The sequence below is a fragment of the Lampetra fluviatilis genome, chromosome 28 (assembly GCF_964198595.1).
Source record: "Lampetra fluviatilis chromosome 28, kcLamFluv1.1, whole genome shotgun sequence".
Taxonomy (NCBI): domain Eukaryota; kingdom Metazoa; phylum Chordata; class Hyperoartia; order Petromyzontiformes; family Petromyzontidae; genus Lampetra; species Lampetra fluviatilis.
Window position 1 is genome coordinate 595,475 of NC_136302.1, and position 21,061 is coordinate 616,535.

The window sequence follows — 21,061 nt, forward strand, 5'->3', positions numbered from 1 at the left end:
TTTGTGGGTAATCTTTATAGCACTTTGTCTTTGTACGCATGTGTGTCTTCTGCAGACAAGATGGAGAAAATGGATTTGGTTTCCCAGAGATGAATTTGATGGAAGAGCTTCAGGCTGACTTACAACGCTGGGCTGAGGTGAGCACGCTGTGTCAACTACACCTGCATATGTGTAATAAGACTCTTTGAGACGACTTCTGGAATCCGTATTTTATTCACTTTGGGTTACATCTACTTCACGCTGCTGATAGACAACGTGAAGGGACAGATAGACCGAGAGAGACGCACTGCCACGTGGCAACTCGGAGCCCCGCTCTCGCGTGGCTCCTTCCTCCGTTGGTTCCCGTTCTGACCACGTGTCGTTCCTCTCTACCCCTATTTAATCCCTGGGTCACGTGGTACGCTTCAGCCAATCCTCGTTAGCCTGCATCGAATCTTCCAGGCTCCCTTGTCAGCTCCCGGGACCACGCCCCTGACTCATCTCCCCATTGGCTGAGGCCAAAGCCAGCAGAACCAATCTCCATAGCTGTCACCCTTCCATCACGTCAGGGCCATGCCCCCAGGCTTCCCCCCATTGGCTGTAAACCAGAACCGGCAGAGCCAATCACCATGACAAGGTGTGATACGTCAGTGAGCCGGATATATTCTCATATTACATATGTATACAAGTACAAAGACACAAATCCCCCGTATAGCCTTAACAAACTGCTGGGCCAAGTGCTGTTAGGGAGCTCTTATGGAGGCTGGCACAGTACACGAGGGGGTGGGTGGCCAGCACCATGCCCGACCGCCTTTGTCTCTCCAGTGGTGATGTTTACACACCGCACCAGGTACTCATTTGATTCTGAGTCGACCTAGGGGAGGAGGTCCTGGACCGGTTGTGATAACTGTCACTGACGTTGTTTGCTGGGTTTGTAGTGTAGCGCACTAACCACTACACTATCGCTCCTCTATACCAATACCAATACCCGTCATTCACCACTAAGCGATGGTGACGTCATCACGGCACCTGTGCCAGGCCAGGTGCACTTTGAGGCCACGTGAAGTGTCGAAGGCTCTTTGACAAGAGGTCATGGGACAGACCCAGGTGCCATGGGTTGGCTGACTGAGATGACTGGTAGATGCACCAGCTGTACCCCCCAATTTGCTGTAATTTAGTTGCTCGGCACTCCGATCGTTGTTGTGTCGCCCCTCTGCCCTCAGTTGTTGTTGGAGGGCGACTGCCTCCAAACACTCAGTAGCGTATTTCACGAGCCTCCTCCATCGAGGCCAATCTAAGATACCACTGGTACCGGTCTTTGGCAAGTCCACTCAGCTCCACATCCTCCCGTACTGCATCAGTCCATCTTTTTTCCAAACCCATGTCGTGCCCGTTTAGCCCCCTCTATACGGCCAAACAGAAGCTGCTTGGGCATGCTTTGGCTGGGCATGCGGGGCTATATGACCCAGCCACACACAGAAATACACACAATAGGGATGGGACAAATTCAAATCCACATTCAGATTCTTCCCATTCCCACTATGAGTTATATGCACATATCTCGATGTTTCATGAAGTTGCTAACCCTTCTCTTCCCCCTCCTTTTACATTTGTATTACAAACAAATAACCGATAGTTACATTATTTGCTTTAGCTCCTTCCATAAACATTTGATGAGGTGATGCAGCGGTAGAGCAAGTGGCTCACAATTAGAAGGCTGCCATTTAAAATCCTCGCTTCAACTTTCAGAATCAGAATCTTTATTTAGACTCCAGGAGGAATTCGATGAGCTATGAAGCTCTGTTTCACAGATATCCAGTTGGGGCGGGTCAGAAAGTTAACAACAACACAAAATACAAAAATCAAAAGTAGTGCAAATTGTAGGAAAGATAAGCCACTCACTAAAATTAAATCAAGGAAAATAAATAAAGTACATGAGTACATTTTAAAACGTATGCTTTCGTGACAAATATCATCCATATGTAATAAAGCTCGTTGAGGCGACTTCTGGAATCCGTCTTTTATTCAACTTGTATTACAGCTTTCCTTCACGCTGCTGACAGGCAGCGTAAGAGGGACAGATAGAGAGAGAGACACACTGCCACGTGGCAACCCGGAGCCCCACTCCCGCGTGGCCCCCTTCCTCTGTTCATTCCCGTTCTGACTATGTGTCGTTCGTCTCCACCCTTATTTAATACCCGGGTTACGTGGTACATTTCCACCAATCCTGGTTAGCCTCCATGGAATATTCCAGGCCCCCTCGTAAGCTGCCGGGACCACGCCCCTGACTCATCTCCCCATTGGCTGTGGCCAAAGCCAGCAGAACCAATCCCCTACTTACAGCTGTCACCTTTCCATTACGTCAGGGCCACGCCCCTAGGCTTCCCCCCATTAGCTATAAACCAGGACCGGCAGAGCCAACCATCATGACTAGTTGTGATACGTCATTGAGCCGGATATATCCTCACATTACACATATACAGAGGTTTTGGGCTAACGAATTGGCATGTTCTGTTTACGTGACAACCCTCACTAATTATGGGATCTAACCCTAAAAACCTGTATCATAGATACACGAGTACAAATTGCAAAAGTACATCGATTTCTGCCGATTTTTCAACACTAAGTGCAAGCTTGGGTAAGGCAGCAAAACAACAACAAAACCAGTCCCAGACCTCACTAAAACAACAAAAAGTAGCTCAATAAGATTGCACATTAAACTTGAACTATTGATACACAGGTAAAGATCAAAGTTATGGTACTCATCTTCTGCTTCAGGATATTTTGTGAAGGAAACAAGGCGTTACTGCTGCAATGGCAAAGGATATCATTTGAGCAAGGGACTCACTTTGACTCCTTTCATAATAGAAGAGTTTATATTTTGAAATGTTTACTGTACAAAGTGAAGTTGCTCAGCCCCCATCACTGCCCTCCGGCGTGTGTGGACAGAGCCTGGCGGAAGATCTGGAGCGCTTTGGTGGAGTTGAAATGCTGGAGCTCACGAAGGAGCTCGCCTCTCTGGGTTCCATGTCAGCTCGGCTCACAGCGCTCTCTCAAACTCTCCATCACGAGCATTGCCATGGTCATGTTACTGCTCTTCAAATTGATTATAAGGGGGAAGAGCATCAGGCTGCAAACGAGGATCTGCAGAAAAGAGAAGTAAGCGATTTTAACGGTTGTCAGTGCCACACTGATGAGGAACAAAACATTGGTGATGGTGATGGCAGTGTAGTAGCGGAGGCTGGAGAGGGGTGGGAGCGTGTGGCTGGGAGGTTGGAGCGAAGCATGCGGTTCTTGCATGCCAGGGTGACCGGCGATAATGGTATGTGTCACTGTGAGTGTTTGGTATGCATCATACACATTCACGTGCTCCCTTCATCATTCAACGCCAGCCCATTGATTCTTACATCCATGTTGAGGACTTGGTCTACTATTCTGACTTGATTCATCTCATCCATACTTTGTTCAATTTCAACTCCCATACTGCCGGTTAAAACAACACACTCGACCACTCTTTCACTCACCCTGTTCTCCACCAACTCACCCATCCGCTCACCCACCCACTCACCCACTGCTCCTTCACTCACATTGCCCCCACTTTGAAACTCCCTGCCATTTTTTTCTCCAAGTTTTACAAATAATCTCGCTAAATTCAAGACGCGTGTTAACTTATCCATTTCAACTGAGATAGTGCTGTTTGTTGCTGTCCCCTTGATATTTTGGACCTTTGGGCCTGTTGTCAACAACTATGTAAAAAAAGAAATCTGATTGTGTTGTATGTAAATATGTATGCAATGACAATGACAACAATCCCCCGTATAGCACCCCAACACACACATTTGATGCCAACACCCACAAACACAAGTGTGTTGATTCCCTTTGCACTTTTGTCTCACTAGAGTGTGTGTGTGTGTTCCTAGGACTGGCAGACGCACTTAAGGATCTGTGCCGAGCATTTGAAACCTGGTCTGAAAAGCTGGTCCTGGCCTCCTCGTATGCACACGCCATGCCAGCTTCTGATTGGTTGCAGCTCGTTAAGTCCCTCTCAGATTGGTCAGTTGTTGTGATCAAGGCCCTGGTGTTGGTTGAGAACGTACCGTCTGAAGAGAAGAGCGAGAGGTGAATAGTGTTTTCAATACTCGGGTGCACATCTCCTGTTTACAGCCCTAGGCCAGTGGTGGAAATTCCACCTTTTTATGGCAGGGGCGAGTCTTCCCATAAGACAACCACGATTGACTTCCCAACATTTATCGGCCCCAGAGAGATGGTGGGTAGCATTAACCTCAACCAGGATTTCTAACTCGCAACATTCCGATTGCGAGCTGCTCACTACCACCGAGTCATCTTGCCAGTGTCTGCAATATTGGCAGTAATATTTAGTGGCTTTGAGCTACTGTTACGTGACCAGAGATTGGCACATATGATAGTCATAGTCAGGCCTGCCCAGAGGTGGGGGGCAGAAAGGACAATTTTTCCCCAGACCTCACATAAAAGAGGGCTCCACGGCGAGCCTGCGGATTGTGGGATAAGGGGACCCCACGTAGCATTCTGCCCTGGGACCTCCGGAACCTCCGAGTGGCCCCAACCATAGTCTTTGTGTGCAAGTGCCGGGCGGTGGTGGCGATGCACATGGCCTGTAATCCAGCACTGTGCAGGCAGCTAGGGTTGGTGGATCGCACACAAACGTTGTGAAACTCCCTTCCAGTGGGCATTCGAGGAGTTGCCATACCTTGGCTCGCCAGGCAAAGGTAGTACAGCAAGTGGACTAATCTCCATCTGTTTCCATTTCTACAGGGATATAGTGTTATAATTATTCAAATATGCTTTTTACCATCGTTACTGCGAAGTCTGTCCAGATAAATAACTATGTTTGCCTTCGATTGGCACAAGTGTATGTGTGTGAACATGCAGTATGAGAAGTGGAAGTGTAGCAGTTAGCAGCTGCACTGCGAACCTGCCGAACAAGTTTAAATTTCGCTTGCGACCAACATCAGTGACAATTATCTGAACCGACCCTGGGCCTCCCCTAGATCCACTCAGCCTCAAATTAGTACCCAGTGTGGTCTATAAACTTGGCCACTGGGGAGACAAAGGTGGCCGTCGTGGTGATGGCCACCCCCCTTGTGTGCCGTGCCGGCCTTAATAGGTGCTTGCTAACAGCACTTGCCCCAACAGTCTGTTAAGGCTACATGGGGGATCTTTGTGTTTTTTTGTATTTATAGTGGAGCGATGGATGCCGTGGTGGGTGCACTACAGGGCTGGGCGGGGCGTTTGTCGATGGCAGTGGATCGAGAAGCGTCCAGGCTGGCAGAGCAGGCGAGTGGCGTGCCCGTGTTAAACTCCACACATACCGGTCACACGCTATTGTGACGAACGACATCGGCGTGCCATCATGGCCAAAGTTGTTGACGCCACCTCACGTTTCTACCCTCCGCCAGGTCCCGCAGCTACTGCACAGTAGACACACAGCGACCTCCATCTGGCCCTAGGTTTCTCCCTTAGTCGCCTCGGTGGCATGCTGCGGTGGCGAGGTGTTAACTACCTCGCCTAGTATAGAGGTGGTCATGGATTCGATCCCGACCCTGACGCCTGTATATTTGGAGTTTACATGTCTCTCTCACAATGGTCACGTGGATTCTTCCCTGGGTCCTTTGGTTTTTCCCTCCACATTTAGAAACATGCGTTCAGAGTATTTGGCCATCTATAAAGGTCGATAAAATAAGCCACTTCGTTGCACTAAAATTTGTGGCCAGGTCACTACTGAAAAAGAGCTACATAGCTCAGTGGGTCTTACCTGGTAAAAAATTTAATAGTTTCATAGTTTAGCTGAGACCATTCAAATGTTGTCTCAGCAATCGACCCTCCCCCATCCCGCACACGTTCCACCCAGCATGGATAATGTTGCTGAATCGCATCTACAAACCTCACCTGTGGTGTTCTCCTGTGGACTTATCCTGTCTTGCCTCGAAATCCCTAGCATCCGTCTCTGACTCCTGTGCTCAAATGGCAACAAACCTCTTTTCGAGCTGCTTAGCATCCAGCTCTCTGGTCCAGACAGTAATACTGATAGCGCAGGCATCACTCCGTGGAACGCGGCCAGAGAATTCTACATATGTACGAAGAAGCCAAATTGCTTTTAACACATAGAGATGAAACGTTCAATCGCATCGTGTTTTACATATTGTATTTGTACATGCACAACCCCTTTTGCAATCTACTGATCGATGTACAGTACTTATATGCTCCATGCCTACACTTCCCAACTTTGCCAGCCCACACTGACCACCATGGTGAAGTACCGTCAAATAACCCCCATGACCCTCGCGGCGTGGGGAGGTCCTCATCCAGCAGTGGATTGACAGGGCTGTGCACACAAATAATGATGACAGCAGTGACAATGATCCGAGCGACACTCGCAACGATGATTGACGCTTTGTTCCGCAGTTGGGTATGGTGCGGGAGGGCATTTCGTCGTGGCTGGTGAGGGCTGTGCTCCACCTCGTCTCCCCATCATCACCATCACAACGAGGGGAAGGGGACGGCGAGGGTGAACGTGGCAAGGCCATGCTGAAGAAGGCGTCGTCTCTCGGCGGAACGATGTCGCACATCACTCGACACATTGCCAGGTGAGAGCGCACAGTCAATGCCTTTCACTCTCTTCATTATCATCACTTGTTCACCTTCATCATCGTTATCATCATCTTTACCTCGATGGAAATGATTGGAACTTCTAACTGTTGCAATTACCTCCCGCACCTCCGATTAGTATGGTTGGCTACGTACGGTGCGAAAGAAGTTAAACATACATATATTACGATCACCGGTGTAAACTTACGATGCTATTCAGAATTACCACAACATTCAATCTGGTTATGCTGTAGTAGAACACATTTTTTTATTGTGTTGTTCGGTGGAGTCTTGGGCATGTGGCTGTATGTCTTTTCTATGTCTATCACACCGTGGTGTAGTGATGACCACATTTCATCCCCTGCCTTTATTCACAGAGCCTTGGAGAATTAATGTCAACGTGATTGCCGCTTCCTTTTTCACATTGAAGTTTTAATCTTCGCGTAGCCTAAACTGCTTGCTGTTGGTGTCATTTTCCACTCCAGGTTGTTTTGTCAATTCGTGCCATCACAACAAATGCTTAACAAAGGTGCCAACTGCAACACACGCTGGCACCCGTGATGTTGCACACTCAGTATCGTACGCAGCGTGGGTGCACGCATTGGAACTAATTGTGGCTTCAGCAGGCAGCTGATTTTATGCTTTTAGAGTATTTGGCAGCTGCTATACATTTCCACATGAAAAGCCACTTCGTTGATCAATCATTTGTGGCCAGGTCGCTTCTGAAAAAGAAGCTAATAGCTCAGTGGACCTTACCTGGTAACATAAAAATACGTGACTTCTTTTTTTCGTGTGATTTGCTTACCTTTCCTTTACTTTTCACTCCTTTTGTGTTTTTGTATTTCTGACCCACCCCTTCTGGGCAGCTTTATAGCTCATCGGATTCCTCCAGTATAAATAAAGATTCTGATTTAGTTTTCTTTTAAAATGCATAAAGTGGCCATACTGGCTACTTGAGGCTTCTAAAGAACGATTATATCACTACCTTGCCCACTGCTTTGCCAAGCACATGTGATTTTAATGCAAATCAGAATGAGAATCTTTATTTATGGTGGAGGAATCCGATGAGCAATACAGTTATTGTTCACAGACTACCACTGGGATTGCCTTGGCACCACCACAGTGTTTTATGGTGAAACAGTGTATTTGTGCTTACCCATCATGCTAAACATATTCTCCACTGAGAGGGTTGACCACACATTGACTAAATAACCCATACAAAAAAATGTTTGTGGTATAATTGGGCATGTGAGATTACAAATTGCACACTTACATGTACACTGTACTGACATTTTGCAAACTGCCCATATTTTATTAACTAATAGTGCTTTTCAATAACATGTGGTGGTGGTTATATGTACTTTTTTTTTAAATCAACAAATTACTTCCTGACATGCAAATCACATAGAATACTCCCGACCTCATCACATCTCAGAAGCTAAGCAAGCAGGTTTGAGCCTCGACATTGCATGGATGGGTGACTACCAAGCACATCAGCTTGTCATAGGCAGCTGCGGGGCTGTGCTCTGTGGTGGGCAGCAGCGGTCAGTCCAGCAAAATCCCTTGTTGTACTGTAATTTCCATGTGCCCCATATCTATGTTCATTATCTTCACCAACCCACACTGACCGGCATTGTGACGTACGGTCAAATAATCCCCGTGACCTACTTTTAAGTTTATTTTAATTTCTTACACGGATGATCCCATTTCGCCAGTTATCCAGCTATCTTACACGGGAGATCCGTGGTGCTGTGTCATCATAGTGGCAACAAAACATGCAAAAATGTCAATATTGCAGAGCACGAGCACCAGGTCCTTACGGAATATTGCGCAACTAATAAACAAGGCATTTGATGGTCGTTAACGAGGTATTGCATGGCGTGGCGAGACCCTCATCCAGCAGTGGATAGACAACATGGCCATCGCGGGGTTGAGCGTAGTGGTTAACGCACTGCGCCGTGAACCTGGAAAACGGTATGCGGCAAGCACCAACAGCTGCGTGCGTGTCGAGGTTATGGAATTATCTGCAGTGTGACGCTCGCCGCTGTGGTTGTGCAGATGCTGTGAGGCTGTGGCGGCGTCAAGTGGAGGCAGCAGAGAGGGCATGGCGCTGCGAGACCTGGAGGTGGGGACATTGCCTCAGTGGTCATCAAGTGTTATTATTATGGTTGTTGAGTGGCTCGTGGAGATAATGGTCTGCCTGTATCAGTCTGGCAAGCACTGCTCAGATTGCGGGGTCAATCCCTGGGCCCCCAGTGCCACGGTGGCGAGATGTTAACGACCTCGCCTGGTATACAGGAGGTTGTGGGTTCGATCCCGACCCTGACGCCTGTATATTTGGAGTTTGTATGTTCTCCCCGTGGTCACGTGGATTTTTCTCCACCAGTTTTTCCCTCCACATTTAGAAACATGCGTTTAGAGTATTTGGCTATTATAAATTTTCACATGATAAGCCACATCGTTGAGCTATTATTTATGGCCAAGTCACTTCTAAAAAAGAGCTACATAGCTCAGTGGACCTTACATGGTAGAATAAAAATGAGTTTATAGTTTTTAAAGACCAGCATGTGTGTGTGTGTTTATATGCAGGTCGTTTGTCTTTCCCCCCCAATGTTTTATTCCGATTTTCTCCTCCTGTGATCCCTTCAAATGACCTGTAGCCCATACGGTAGGGGCAGCACTTTCTTACATGTCCTGCCACAAAGAGTGAGAATCAGAATCTTGATTTATCCTGGAGGAATCCGATGAGTATTGAAGCTCTTTTTCACAGATATCCAGCAGGAGTGAGTCAGAACGTTACAATAACAAACAATATAAACAACGATAGGAGTGCAAAGTATAGAAAAAGTTAAATCACTAAAAAAATTAAATGAAGTAAAAAGTTGCAATTGCATAAGTAAACCAATTCCAAAGCTTGGACAAGGCAGTAAAAACAACAGCAAAATCAGTCCCAGATCACACCAAGAAAAAATACATAGTCCATCAATAACAATGCACATTAATATTGAACTATCGATACTGCACGGGTAAGGATGAAAGCTACAAATTACCTTTGCAAATGCAATTGTAATGTTCGTCACAAGACAGTCAAGCAGATATTTTACAATTTTCTCGTTTTTTATACATCACTGTGAGCATACTTGCGTGCGAGTGTGCACGTGTTTTGCATTCACTGAATATTTTCGTGCGGTTTTTCACTTATTGCAGGTGGAATATTCTGAATGGATGGAAGTTAGTCAACTGTTGCTGCTTGAACTATCGTCTCATCAAATCCCTCCAGCGGACACTGCCGAGGTGACCGCTGTTTGTCTGCGGTTGCCCCGTCCACATTAAAAAGTCATCTTGTGTGCAAATCAGCCACGATATTTCTGGATTCACCTCACTCAGTCTGGATAATAGGACCGAGTGATCACTACACACGCTTCGTCACTGTAAATAATTCCACTTTATCTCTACTGCACAAATCACATTTTTCTGTGACTGACATCTTTTACATGATGGTGCGATTGGAAATGGTATTTTTGTGCTTGTCTCCGATCACGTGGGAGGCCCTCATCCACTCATCCAGCAGTGGATTTACAAAGGGCTGTACATGTTCAAGATAAATGTGGTATGTTATGTATACAATGTGAAATGTCAATCATAATAATCATCAGAAGGGCTTGTTATAACAATCCCAAGGGCATCCTCCAGTCTGCAATTATGTCTGATTAATGTTTCCTACAGAACCACAACAATGTCCACGGGCAACTCGGATATGGGTGATATCTGAATCGCAGCTTTGATCTGTGCCGCATCATCACGCGTCATGTGGGACATGAACAATGTATGTCAGCGTAGCGGCGCCACTGCTGGGCAATAGGGAGCACTTTCACTTGTCTATTTTCCACCATGGCAACCTGTGAGCAGATGCCACAAAGGAACCTCCATATCACCAACACGCAGCAGAGTGCTGTGCCCTCTGCGTGTGCGGCGAGAGATGCGATGCAGACGTCGCATTGTAACACGCACCACCCCCCCCACCAACCCATGTAGCTGCTTGCCTCCTTCTGTCCTTCATATCCGTGTAATGCTGACCTATGCGCACATGAACCATGGGGACAAATACAGCTCGATTAAGGATCTGTCATGCATTTGGTTTGAGAGTGATTAAAAACCAGTGTACGTATATATGTTGAACTTTTTTCGCGACGTACGTAGCCAACCGTGCTAATTGGAGGTGCGGGAGAAGGAGAATAAATTAAAGAAGTACATTTTCAATCTAGATTTAAAAGTGCATAGCTCCAGTGGCTTCCTAATATTGGAAGAAGTATATCTGAAAGCGTGGATTTCTTGGCGATGTTTGCAGACTGAAGACAAATGTTCGGACGCTACGGAGAAGAGTGGCCCCACCGTGCAGGTGATCGGACATGACGCCAACGTGGAGGCCAGATCCCTGAGCAAAGAGATGTCCGCACTCGCATTGGTATGGCTCCACAGCAAGCACAAGGCTTGCAGAGTTAGATCGTACGGTGGCATCTCGAACTAACATTCTTCAGGGTACTGGAAAAAATGAACATTAGATTGGATATTTCCTGCCATAAAAAGGCATGCATTTTATGCTGTCTGATTTTCATTCTCTGCTTCTCTTTCTCTTACTGCCTCTGATGCTGTACTGTTCTCTTACAATCTACTAATTCTACAGCCCTGTTTGTGCAGTCTCAGTGTTACATCTCTCTCTGCTTCTTTCTCAGTACAGCACCTTGCCTCTCCTCTCTGCTTACATCTCCATGTCGTGAGTTTCTGCTTCCAAAAAACGCCTTCGGTTTAGAGCCATGCAGCTCCTCACGCATTTTTTCTTCTTCACAAAACCCAATGTAAAATATTGTAAATATCACGTTGAGTTGTTGATACAGATGGCAGCTGAAACGAACGCTGCATTTTACAACATACATTTTACAACTGCAATGGTGATAGTTGCTGTCATGCTGATAAAGGCACATACGGGTGCTTATGATGAAGTGATCTCGATAGCAATTAACATTTTAGAAATTTTACTTGTTTAGCTTTCCCCTCATACGCTGGCTTCTGAGTCACCAATCAAACGCACGGTCGTGAGATGTGCAGAGCAACGCTGCAGCATCAGGGTATCCGTGTCCCAGAGCCTCCGCGTGAATCACGTAACGAGCTCTCAAGGTTAACTTGTCTACCTGCCAGCTTTGTAAGCCCAAGAAAGCCAGTGTAATCCATGCAAGGTATCGCGGCGTATTAATCACATCCTAACAAGAAGGCTGGTGGCAGAATGGTTAAACCCCTCTCTTTGATGTATTGTCCACACCCCAGAGATCTTTTATCCTCGGTGTAGACATGCATTTTACCTGGCAGCCAGTTGGCATCGGGGGCTATACATTATTTGTGGTCGGACCCTGAACATTATTTTGCATTCCTATGAGAAAAGTGAACCGCGTTTTGTTAAAACGTTAGTTAGCACGGCCAATTGCATTAAATTTCCTCGCTCAAGATAAGCGATGCTCCTGTAGCATACGTCATTCGCTATAAATTTGTTTACATCGATGTTTACGTTGTGAAAACCCAGTAAATCCTACATTGGACGTACTGCTGAAACACAACTCCTCATGTCCGCAATGTTAGTTGATCATTTGAGCTGTTTTTGCAGACACAAAGGAGGATTGTTATCGTGACGGGCACTTGCGTAGTTTTAAATACAAATTATTTTACCTGCTTGCCATCCTCTTTTGTAATGTTGTGTTTGCTTGTACACAGGGTCAACAACTTCAGACATATAATGCGATGACTACAATCAAGCAGCTACAAGCACAGATATTGTGAGTAGAAATAAACTGAGCACCCAACGTCTTCACTGTTGAATCTAATTTACAAATGCTATCAGTATTTTCTTTGTTGTGCAAACATCGTACCGGTGGTTTTAACATTATTCAGTCCATATCAGTACATGTCGAAGTCAATCATCAGCAGCCATTGTCTATCCACTGCTGAATGAAGGCCATAATCCATATTCCATGAAGTCTGGTATAGATGTGCAGGGTGATCCAATTGTAGAAGACCCCTGAGATATCAATAACCTCAGCTTACATCTTGTGGAATGCTGTGAGATGATCGCACCAGTCAAGTTGCACAAAGTTTATCCGGAGCAAGGCCACTCAGAGGTTTCGCAGATCCGGTGCCGAATTCAACGTGGGGCCCCCCTTTATCCCACCATCCACAGGATCGTTGCGGGGACCATCTTCTGTGTAAGGCCCAGCTCAAATTGCCCCTTCTGCCCCTCTCCTCTGGGCGGTCCTGATCAGGAAAGGGTTAAAAGATTGATTGAGTGATTGAGATTGATGGGAGACGCGTCGAGGCTTGGAAGTACAATTTAGCTTCCCTTTATTGTTTCCCTTTCTTTTCTTTTTACATTTCACCTGGATATTCCCTCGAGATGGCATATTATCGAGGGTGTCAAGTGACACATCGCAAGCACGTGATCACACGTACGATTTAAATCTATACCATCTACTGAATGCATTTATACAATGAACATCGTGGGATCTCACTCTGCACTAAGATAAAAACTAAAACTATTTATATTTTACCAGGTAAGGCCCACTAAGCTATATAGCTCTTTTTCAGAAGCAACCTGGCCACAAATTACAGCTCGGCGAAGTGGCTTATCATGTGGAAATCTATTGCAGCCAAATACTCTAAGCGCATGTTTCTAAATGTGGAGGGAAAAACCGGAGGACCCAGAGAAAAATCCACGTGACCACATTGGAGAGAGACAGGTAAAATACAAATATGCAGGTGTCAGGGACGGAATTGAAGCCACAGCTTCCTGTATACCAGGCGAGGTAGTTAACATCTTGCCACCGTAGTGTCCCACTTGCTCCAATTGTTCCTTTGTGTGGGCTCAGCCGCATTGCTTGCCTCTTAGCAGCCTGGGGGAAGCAGGCAGGCAAGGTTCCTGAGCATTGAGGTTCCTTGCAAGGAGCCGTGCTGCTGACCCCTACAGGAGCACGGAGGCGCGGGCGCAGAGCGCGGAGGAGTGCGTGGCTCAACTGCAAGAGCAGCTGCGCACAGCTGACGACAGGGGGGAGAGAGACGCGAGCAAGGACGGGCTGGGACAGAGCGAGGAGCAGGGAGAAGGTGGAGGAGGACGAGGGAGGGCGGTTTCTCATGTGGAGGAAGTCGCTTCCACCGGTACAGCTGCCGGCGGTGACGGTGAGACCACGGCACCGGCGCTCACTTGCGTCGCCCCACACCCGTGCAGCACACGATGCTCTAGGCGCTGTGGCCTTGGGGAGACTTTCCCAAAAATAAGTGGATGAGAGTGGTCAGAAAAGGGTCCCTGGTATCGTCGTCGTCGTCGTCGTCATCAATTGGAAGTAAAAACAGATTTAGCAACGTAAAGTTTTTTCATTATAAGTACAAAAGCTCTCAGCCTGGTCCAGACCAGCAGCTCAATAGAGCAGAACTTGTGACCATTTAGTTGTTTAGATCGCCAATTCAAAGAGCTGAGATAATATTCTTTGGATCTTCGGGTAAAGTCACGTAGATAGGTTCAAAGAAAATAACAAAAAACTACGACGTCTCGATCACAACACAAGCGATCGTCATCAGGAGGAAAAAAATTACCCGTAAAAACAAAGTTTTTCACTATAAATCCTTTATATGCGTGGCATCGGTTTTATTTTATTATTCATTTCTGTTTTTCTTGAGTAAGAGTTTCATTTTTATCACATTGGTATTTTAAATTAAATATGAAAAAAAAAATTCCTAAAAAGTGGAACATTTTGGAAAAACATTTTCACGAAAATAAATTGTCACGCACAACGAGTCTGTGTGCAAAATGTCAGCTCGATTGGATCACGGGAATTGGGTTAAAAAACGACCGAAAGATTTGCACGGTCGTAAGCGCGCAAGCAAGCAAGCAAGTGAACTTAATATAAAGGATTTTAAAAAAAGAGGGGGAAAGCAGCTGAGGCAGACTGTTTTAAAGGTTTAAAATGGGTGTAGCCCAAGGGTCATAAACGAAGTGAGCAGGGCTAGTGATGTTAATGTGAGAAATTAGCATGTTAGTGTATGATCGGAGAGCGGTCTCCACGACGAAGGGTGCAGAGGTGGCTATGTTAATGTGAGGGATTAGCATGTTAATGGAAGATCGCAGAGCAGCAACGTCGAGCTCGGCGAGCGTCTGAGGACGCTGTCGCCTCGTCTGAAGACGCTGTCGCCTCGACAGACCTGGTTTTCACCTGAGGACGGCTGCTTGTGTTGTGGCCGAAACGTCGTGAGAATTATTTTATTATGTTTTATTTTTATTATTTTATTACTTCCCTTCTACGTGACTGTGAATGTAAATTCAGAGTCAAAAATAACTACTAACATCGGAAGGTAGGATGGAAACATCACAGCCAGTTGTGATTTAAACTGGTTAATAATGTCCTTCCAATCATTGGTCAGTTTGTACCCATCTTCTCGGTTGAAATTGTGTCCGTGTATTTATATCTGGATGATTTCATGAACGAATCTTTGTTGATAGCCAGTGGGTTGCAGAGTAGCTTCGTCTTGGAGAAATCAATTTCGTGTGAGCCCACCACATTAAAACAATGATCAGCCACGGCCGAGGTATTGGTCCCACCGTGTTTCAGATCTACCTTATGTTCACGAACACGGTCCGAGACATGTCGCTTAGTTTCCCCCAATGCACAGTGAGGGAAAAAAGGATTTGATTCCCTGCTGATTTTGTACGTTTGCCCACTGACAAAGAAATGATCAGTCTATAATTTTAATGGTAGGTTTATTTGAACAGTGAGAGACAGAATAACAACAACAAAATCCAGAAAAACGCATGTCAAAAATGTTACAAATTGATTTGCATTTTAATGAGGGAAATAAGTATTTGACCCCCTCTCAATCAGAAAGATGTCTGGCTCCCAGGTGTCTTTTATACAGGTAATGAGCTGAGATTAGGAGCACACTCTTAAAGGGAGTGCTCCTAATCTCAGCTTGTTACCTGTATAAAAGACACTTGTTCACAGAAGCAATCAATCAATGAGATTCCAAACTCTCCACCATGGCCAAGACCAAAGAGCTCTCCAAGGATGTCTGGGACAAGATTGTAGACCTACACAAGGCTGGAATGGGCTACAAGACCATCGCCAAGCAGCTTGGTGAGGTGACAACAGTTGGTGCGATTATTCGCAAATGTAAGAAACACAAACGAACTGTCCATCTTCCTCGGCCTGGGGCTCCATGCAAGATCTCACCTCGTGGAGTTGCAATTATCATGAGAACAGTGAGGAATCAGCCCAGAACTACACGGGAGGAGCTTGTCAATGATCTCAAGGAAGCTGGGACCATAGTCACCAATAAAACAGTTTGTTAAAACACTACGCCGTGAAGGACTGAAATCCTGCAGCGCCCGCAAGGTCCCCCTGCTCAAGAAAGCACATATACATGCCCATCTGAAGTTTGCCAATGAACATCTGAATGATTCAGACGACAACTGGGTGAAAGTGTTGTGGTCAGATGAGACCAAAATAGAGCTCTTTGGCATCAACTCAACTCGCCGTGTTTGGAGGAGGAGGAATGCTGCCTATGACCCCAAGAACACCATCCCCACCGTCAAACATGGAGGTGTAAACATTATGCTTTGGGGGTGTTTTTCTGCTAAGGGGACAGGACAACTTCACCGCATCAAAGGGACGATGGACGGGGCCATGTACCGTCAAATCTTGGGTGAGAACCTCCTTCCCTCAGCCAGGGCATTGAAAATGGGTCGTGGATGGGTATTCCAGCATGACAATGACCCAAAACACACGGCCAAGGCAACAAAGGAGTGGCTCAAGAAGAAGCACATTAAGGTCCTGGAGTGGCCTAGCCAGTCTCCAGACCTTAATCCCATAGAAAATCTGTGAAGGGAGCTGAAGGTTCGAGTTGCCAAACGTCAGCCTCGAAACCTTAATGACTTGGAGAAGATCTGCAAAGAGGAGTGGGACAAAATCCCTCCTGAGATGTGTGCAAACCTGGTGGCCATCTACAAGAAACGTCTAGCCTCTGTGATTGCCAACAAGGGTTTTGCCACCAAGTACTAAGTCATGTTTTGCAGAGGGGTCAAATACTTATTTCCCTCATTAAAATGCAAATCAATTTATAACATTTTTGAAATGCATTTTTCTGGATGTTTTTGTTGTTAATCTGTCTCTCACTGTTCAAATAAACCTACCATTAAAATTATAGACTGATCATTTCTTTGTCAGTGGGCAAACGTACAAAATTATCAGGGGATCAAATACTTTTTTCCCTCACTGTAACTACTGCCGCAGACACCGGGGTATTGCATGTCAGGGATCACATCATTCACAGATGGGGTCAGATCACGAATTTTACGTGCTGTGTTGAATCGGACCTGGATCTTGTGTTTGCTCATGATTTTGGAGATCTTTTTGGTGACCCCTGCTATATATGGCAGGCAAGGTGATGGTTTTGATTGGCTCCTCAGATGTTCTATCCCAAAGGTTGAGGTGATAGCTTTACGGATTGTGTAGTCTGAATATCCATTCATCTTGAGAGCTTGGTGTACGTGTTCCAGTTCACTGGCTCGGTGGTGATGGTCGGAAATACATCGAGTTCTATGGTGTAGAGTTTTGATGAGGGAATTCTTCTGGGATGGATGGTTGTGGGAGTCAGGTATTAGATAGGCATCCGTATGGGTGGCTTTCCTGTAGACAGTGTCCCATTGAGCCATCTGGTTTCTTTTCAATTAAAACATCCAAGAATGGTAACTTACATTTACATGCAAATTTCTCACTTTAACATCACTAGCCCCGCCCACGTCGTTCATGGCCGTTGGGCTACACCCATTTTAAACCTTTAAAACAGCCTGCCTCAGCAGCTTTCCCCCTCTTTTTACTCCTGATGACGATTGCTTGTGTTGCAATCGAAACGTCGTTTTTTGTAAAAAAAAAAAATTGTTCTACGTGACTTTACCGAAAGACCCAAAGAATATGAATTCCTGCAGTCACGAAAGCATTAAGTTAGGATTTATCTCATCACTTTATCTCATCATTCTCATCGCTTTATATCTCATCCCTTTCTTTCTCTCTCTTGATGCAGTTGTGCAGAGTTCCAGATGCGATTCGCGGATAGCCAACATTATATATAGCAAGTTCGTTAAAGGAATACTGTATTTATTAATGTGCATAAAATATGGGGTTGTGAGAAAACAAGAGATGCATTGCAAAAGCAGAGCAGGTTTATGATAGAAAACACAAACAACATTTCCAATGTAATTGCATCTGCTGGAATGGACACGAGTCACTCGGTGGAGTTTGATTAAATGGTTAACCAGGCGTTTGAATGTTGTTGGACTGTCCCTTTAAATTTTAAGAAGCAACTTCACGTGAACTGCACGTAATAAACTCAGCAGTGCCACGAGGAGAGAACCCGGTCCCACGATGGTGCCGAGGAGGCGTAGCTTGCTTTGAGACCGTTTGCACTCTTTCTGTCTTCCTTTCCAGGAAAAACGTTGGGAATCCCTGAGCAAAGACACGGCCTCTCGGGAAAGCCACGCTCTGCCGAGAAGCTGAGTAGACCCAGCAAGTCCCCTCGCGGTGGCAAGAAACAATAAACTAAAAAACGTAATTTATATTTTACCAGGTTAAATTTCACTGAGCTGTTAGTTATTGTTCAGGTGACCTGGCTACACTTGATAGCTCATCGAACTTGGCTTGTCATATGTGGGAAGTTATAGTAGCAGCCAAAATAATCTGAATGCACTTTTCTAAATGTGGAGGGGAAAAAAACCGGAGGACCCAGAGAAAAATCCACACGGCCACTGGGGGAGAGAGAACAAACCAACTCCAAATATAAAACAGGCGTCGTCAGGGTCCGGAATCGAACCCACGTCCTCCTCAGCACCAGGTGAGGGATAAAATTAGCAGCCTTTATACGAAGGCGGCTATGCGCAAAACAGCAACGTGCTTAGTAGGGAAGTGAGTCCAGGAATTAATTAAATTTCTGAGAGGATGCAGAGTGGATGCCGCCACCACTCTCAGACGACAGCTGATCAGAAGCTTTCACATGTGCTACAGCAGTGGGTCGCCCCTCGTTAGGTTCTCCCATGCTGAGCGACACACGAGCCGATCTGTAATCTTCATCTTCGCTGGTAAAAGTCAAAAGTTAAAGTGATTTTATGCTCAAATGAGCACCGAGGCTTTGGTGTTTATGTCGTGTTTACAGCCCTGAGCCAGTGGTGGAAATTCATCATCCACGAAGTGGGAACAATTTTACTGACCCTGGAGGGATGATTGGCTGAGTCAACCCCCAAACCAGGATTTTAACTCGCAACCTTCTGATTGTGCGCGGTTCGCTCGACCGCTGACCCACCTGGCGAATGGTACGATTTTGGTGGTGTACCATTGCTGAGAAAGGGACTGTGTGGTGGATTAAAACTCATCAATACACATTCATAAATAACAGTACCCTATAGCGGAATATATCTCACACGTGAACGTTTGGGCAACGGTCCGTCTTCGTAGCAGGTGATCAAGGGCCATTGCCCCAAATGTCACCTATTGTTTTCCTCTTCAGGACCACATGTTGTGTTTTTGCTATTTGTGCTTGTGCACCACTGCCAGCGTGGTGAGCACATTTTCGTTGTTTAACGCTGGGATGGATCGAGCGGTGGTAGCTGGAACTGCGGGATGGCGAATGGAGATCCCTAGAGAAGCAAGTTGAACGTTACCTGTGTTGCATGCTGCCGTGACGATGCGTAATTAGCTGTGAAACGTATTACGTTAAGCGAATTAAAGTTTCCGTGTTGCTGTGGAGGCTTTTGGGCTGCAAGAGATGACCAGCACTTGACGGCTTCTGCAAGTCATTGACTCTTACAGCACTCCTATCCTTAACGGTGTGGCGTTCATCCTGTCGATACCTTGTAATTTTGATGCCCTTAATAACGCAATATTGGAACACAAATGTTACATGGCTTGGCTTTGGATCTTCTGTAAATGCCTTGGATATAAATACCCCGATTTACATCTCTCCATTTTATGTCAGTTTGTCGTTTCACAAATATGTCGTCACTTTATTAATACCACGACCTAATTTGTATCGCCTCATCCCACACTTATGTCGCTGACAGCGTCATCCATCCTTTCTCGTATCGTCACACCTTTGAGGAATCCATGCCCGACGTATTACGGTGTCACGGACATCATCCCGTAGGAAAGTAAATGGACGAGGGTGAGTTGCAGTAGCGCGGTCGCCGCTGTCCCGAGTCTCAAGAAGATACAGTGGGGAGATGTTCCACCACATATTGGTGGGTGGGCCATGTTTGCCAAGGCACCAAATCTCATTTTATGCAGTAAAAAGCTGAAAGCGATAAATTTCCTTTCCCGTTCAAATGAGCATTGAGGCATCATTGCTCATCTCCTGTTCACAGCCCTGCAGAGCCAGCGTTGTAAGTTCCACGTTCCATTTCACCGAGTAGCTAAGGGGTATTTGAAATTTATAACAAATTAAGGGATGACATGTCTACGAACAGAAAATGAAAACACTTTTTGCGGTGTAAAAAAATCATTGTACAGTAATTTTATGTGCAAGATTCATATATGCGTACAACGGTTCATAAGTAGGCTTTACAAACTGTGGTGGTTATTATATAAAGGGAATCATTTATCCACAGATGTGCACTAGAAATTAAAGTGTCGGCAAAGTATGCCTGTTAAAACACTTCCCAATGTCGGCATACAACATTAACTTCTGGGATACGTCATATTTCTGTTTCTTGAATGGCCTTTACAGCATAGCATCAACAATACTACTACGTCATTTTACCGAAAGAACCAAAGAGTAATTCCTGCAATCAAGAAAGCTTCGAATCTAGTTTGAACCACCTCAACGGGGAGGATTTGCCGTGTTTGTTTCACACTTAACTTCCAATTTAGCAATCTTTGGAAGAACGTAATCAACCAGGCTATGATTTAACTGCGTGTTAACCGACTCTCTGGGTTGCATTGCATGACACTTACTAATTTTAATAAACTTGCTTTCTCCGTACTTTTTTGTAAGTCTATTGTCTCTCCTCTGGCCGCTATGGGCTGGAATTCCACACAACTCTCTCATTGTTTTCTACCCCCACCCCTCTCGATTCAAGGCCTCGACACAGAGGTGTTGTCTTTCTGTGTGTCTATGTGTGTGTCCCTCTCTGTGTGTCTCTGTGTGTTCTCTCTCTACTTGTGTGTCTGGCTATGTGTCTCCGTGTCTGTGTTTTGTCTCTCTCTCAAATTTCACAATCTTTGGAAGAACGTTAATCAACCAGGTAGGATGTTGACTGTTGTTAGCCAACTCTCTGGGTTGTATTGCATTATATTTCTAAGTTTGCTATGTTTGTTTTCTCATTCATTCGTACCTGATGATGGTTGCTTATGTTGCAATAGAAACGTCGTATTCTATT

General features: G+C 45.6%; 1 protein-coding gene across 2 annotated transcripts in view; it reads left to right on the plus strand.

Annotated features, from left to right (window-relative positions):
• The window catches only part of AXDND1 (axonemal dynein light chain domain containing 1), a 43,580-nt gene extending 22,938 nt beyond the window's left edge, over positions 1–20,642 (plus strand). For both annotated transcript variants that reach the window (XM_078869480.1, XM_078869481.1), the window contains exons 14-24: positions 56–137; positions 2,929–3,301; positions 3,900–4,098; positions 5,202–5,295; positions 6,424–6,605; positions 8,665–8,731; positions 9,814–9,900; positions 10,955–11,071; positions 12,370–12,431; positions 13,616–13,824; positions 18,123–20,642. In XM_078869480.1, the coding sequence (XP_078725606.1) occupies positions 56–137; positions 2,929–3,301; positions 3,900–4,098; positions 5,202–5,295; positions 6,424–6,605; positions 8,665–8,731; positions 9,814–9,900; positions 10,955–11,071; positions 12,370–12,431; positions 13,616–13,824; positions 18,123–18,232 (1,582 nt within the window). In that variant the 3' untranslated portion in view covers positions 18,233–20,642. The remainder of the gene's footprint in view (positions 1–55; positions 138–2,928; positions 3,302–3,899; positions 4,099–5,201; positions 5,296–6,423; positions 6,606–8,664; positions 8,732–9,813; positions 9,901–10,954; positions 11,072–12,369; positions 12,432–13,615; positions 13,825–18,122) is intronic.
• Positions 20,643–21,061: the final 419 nt, after the last annotated feature.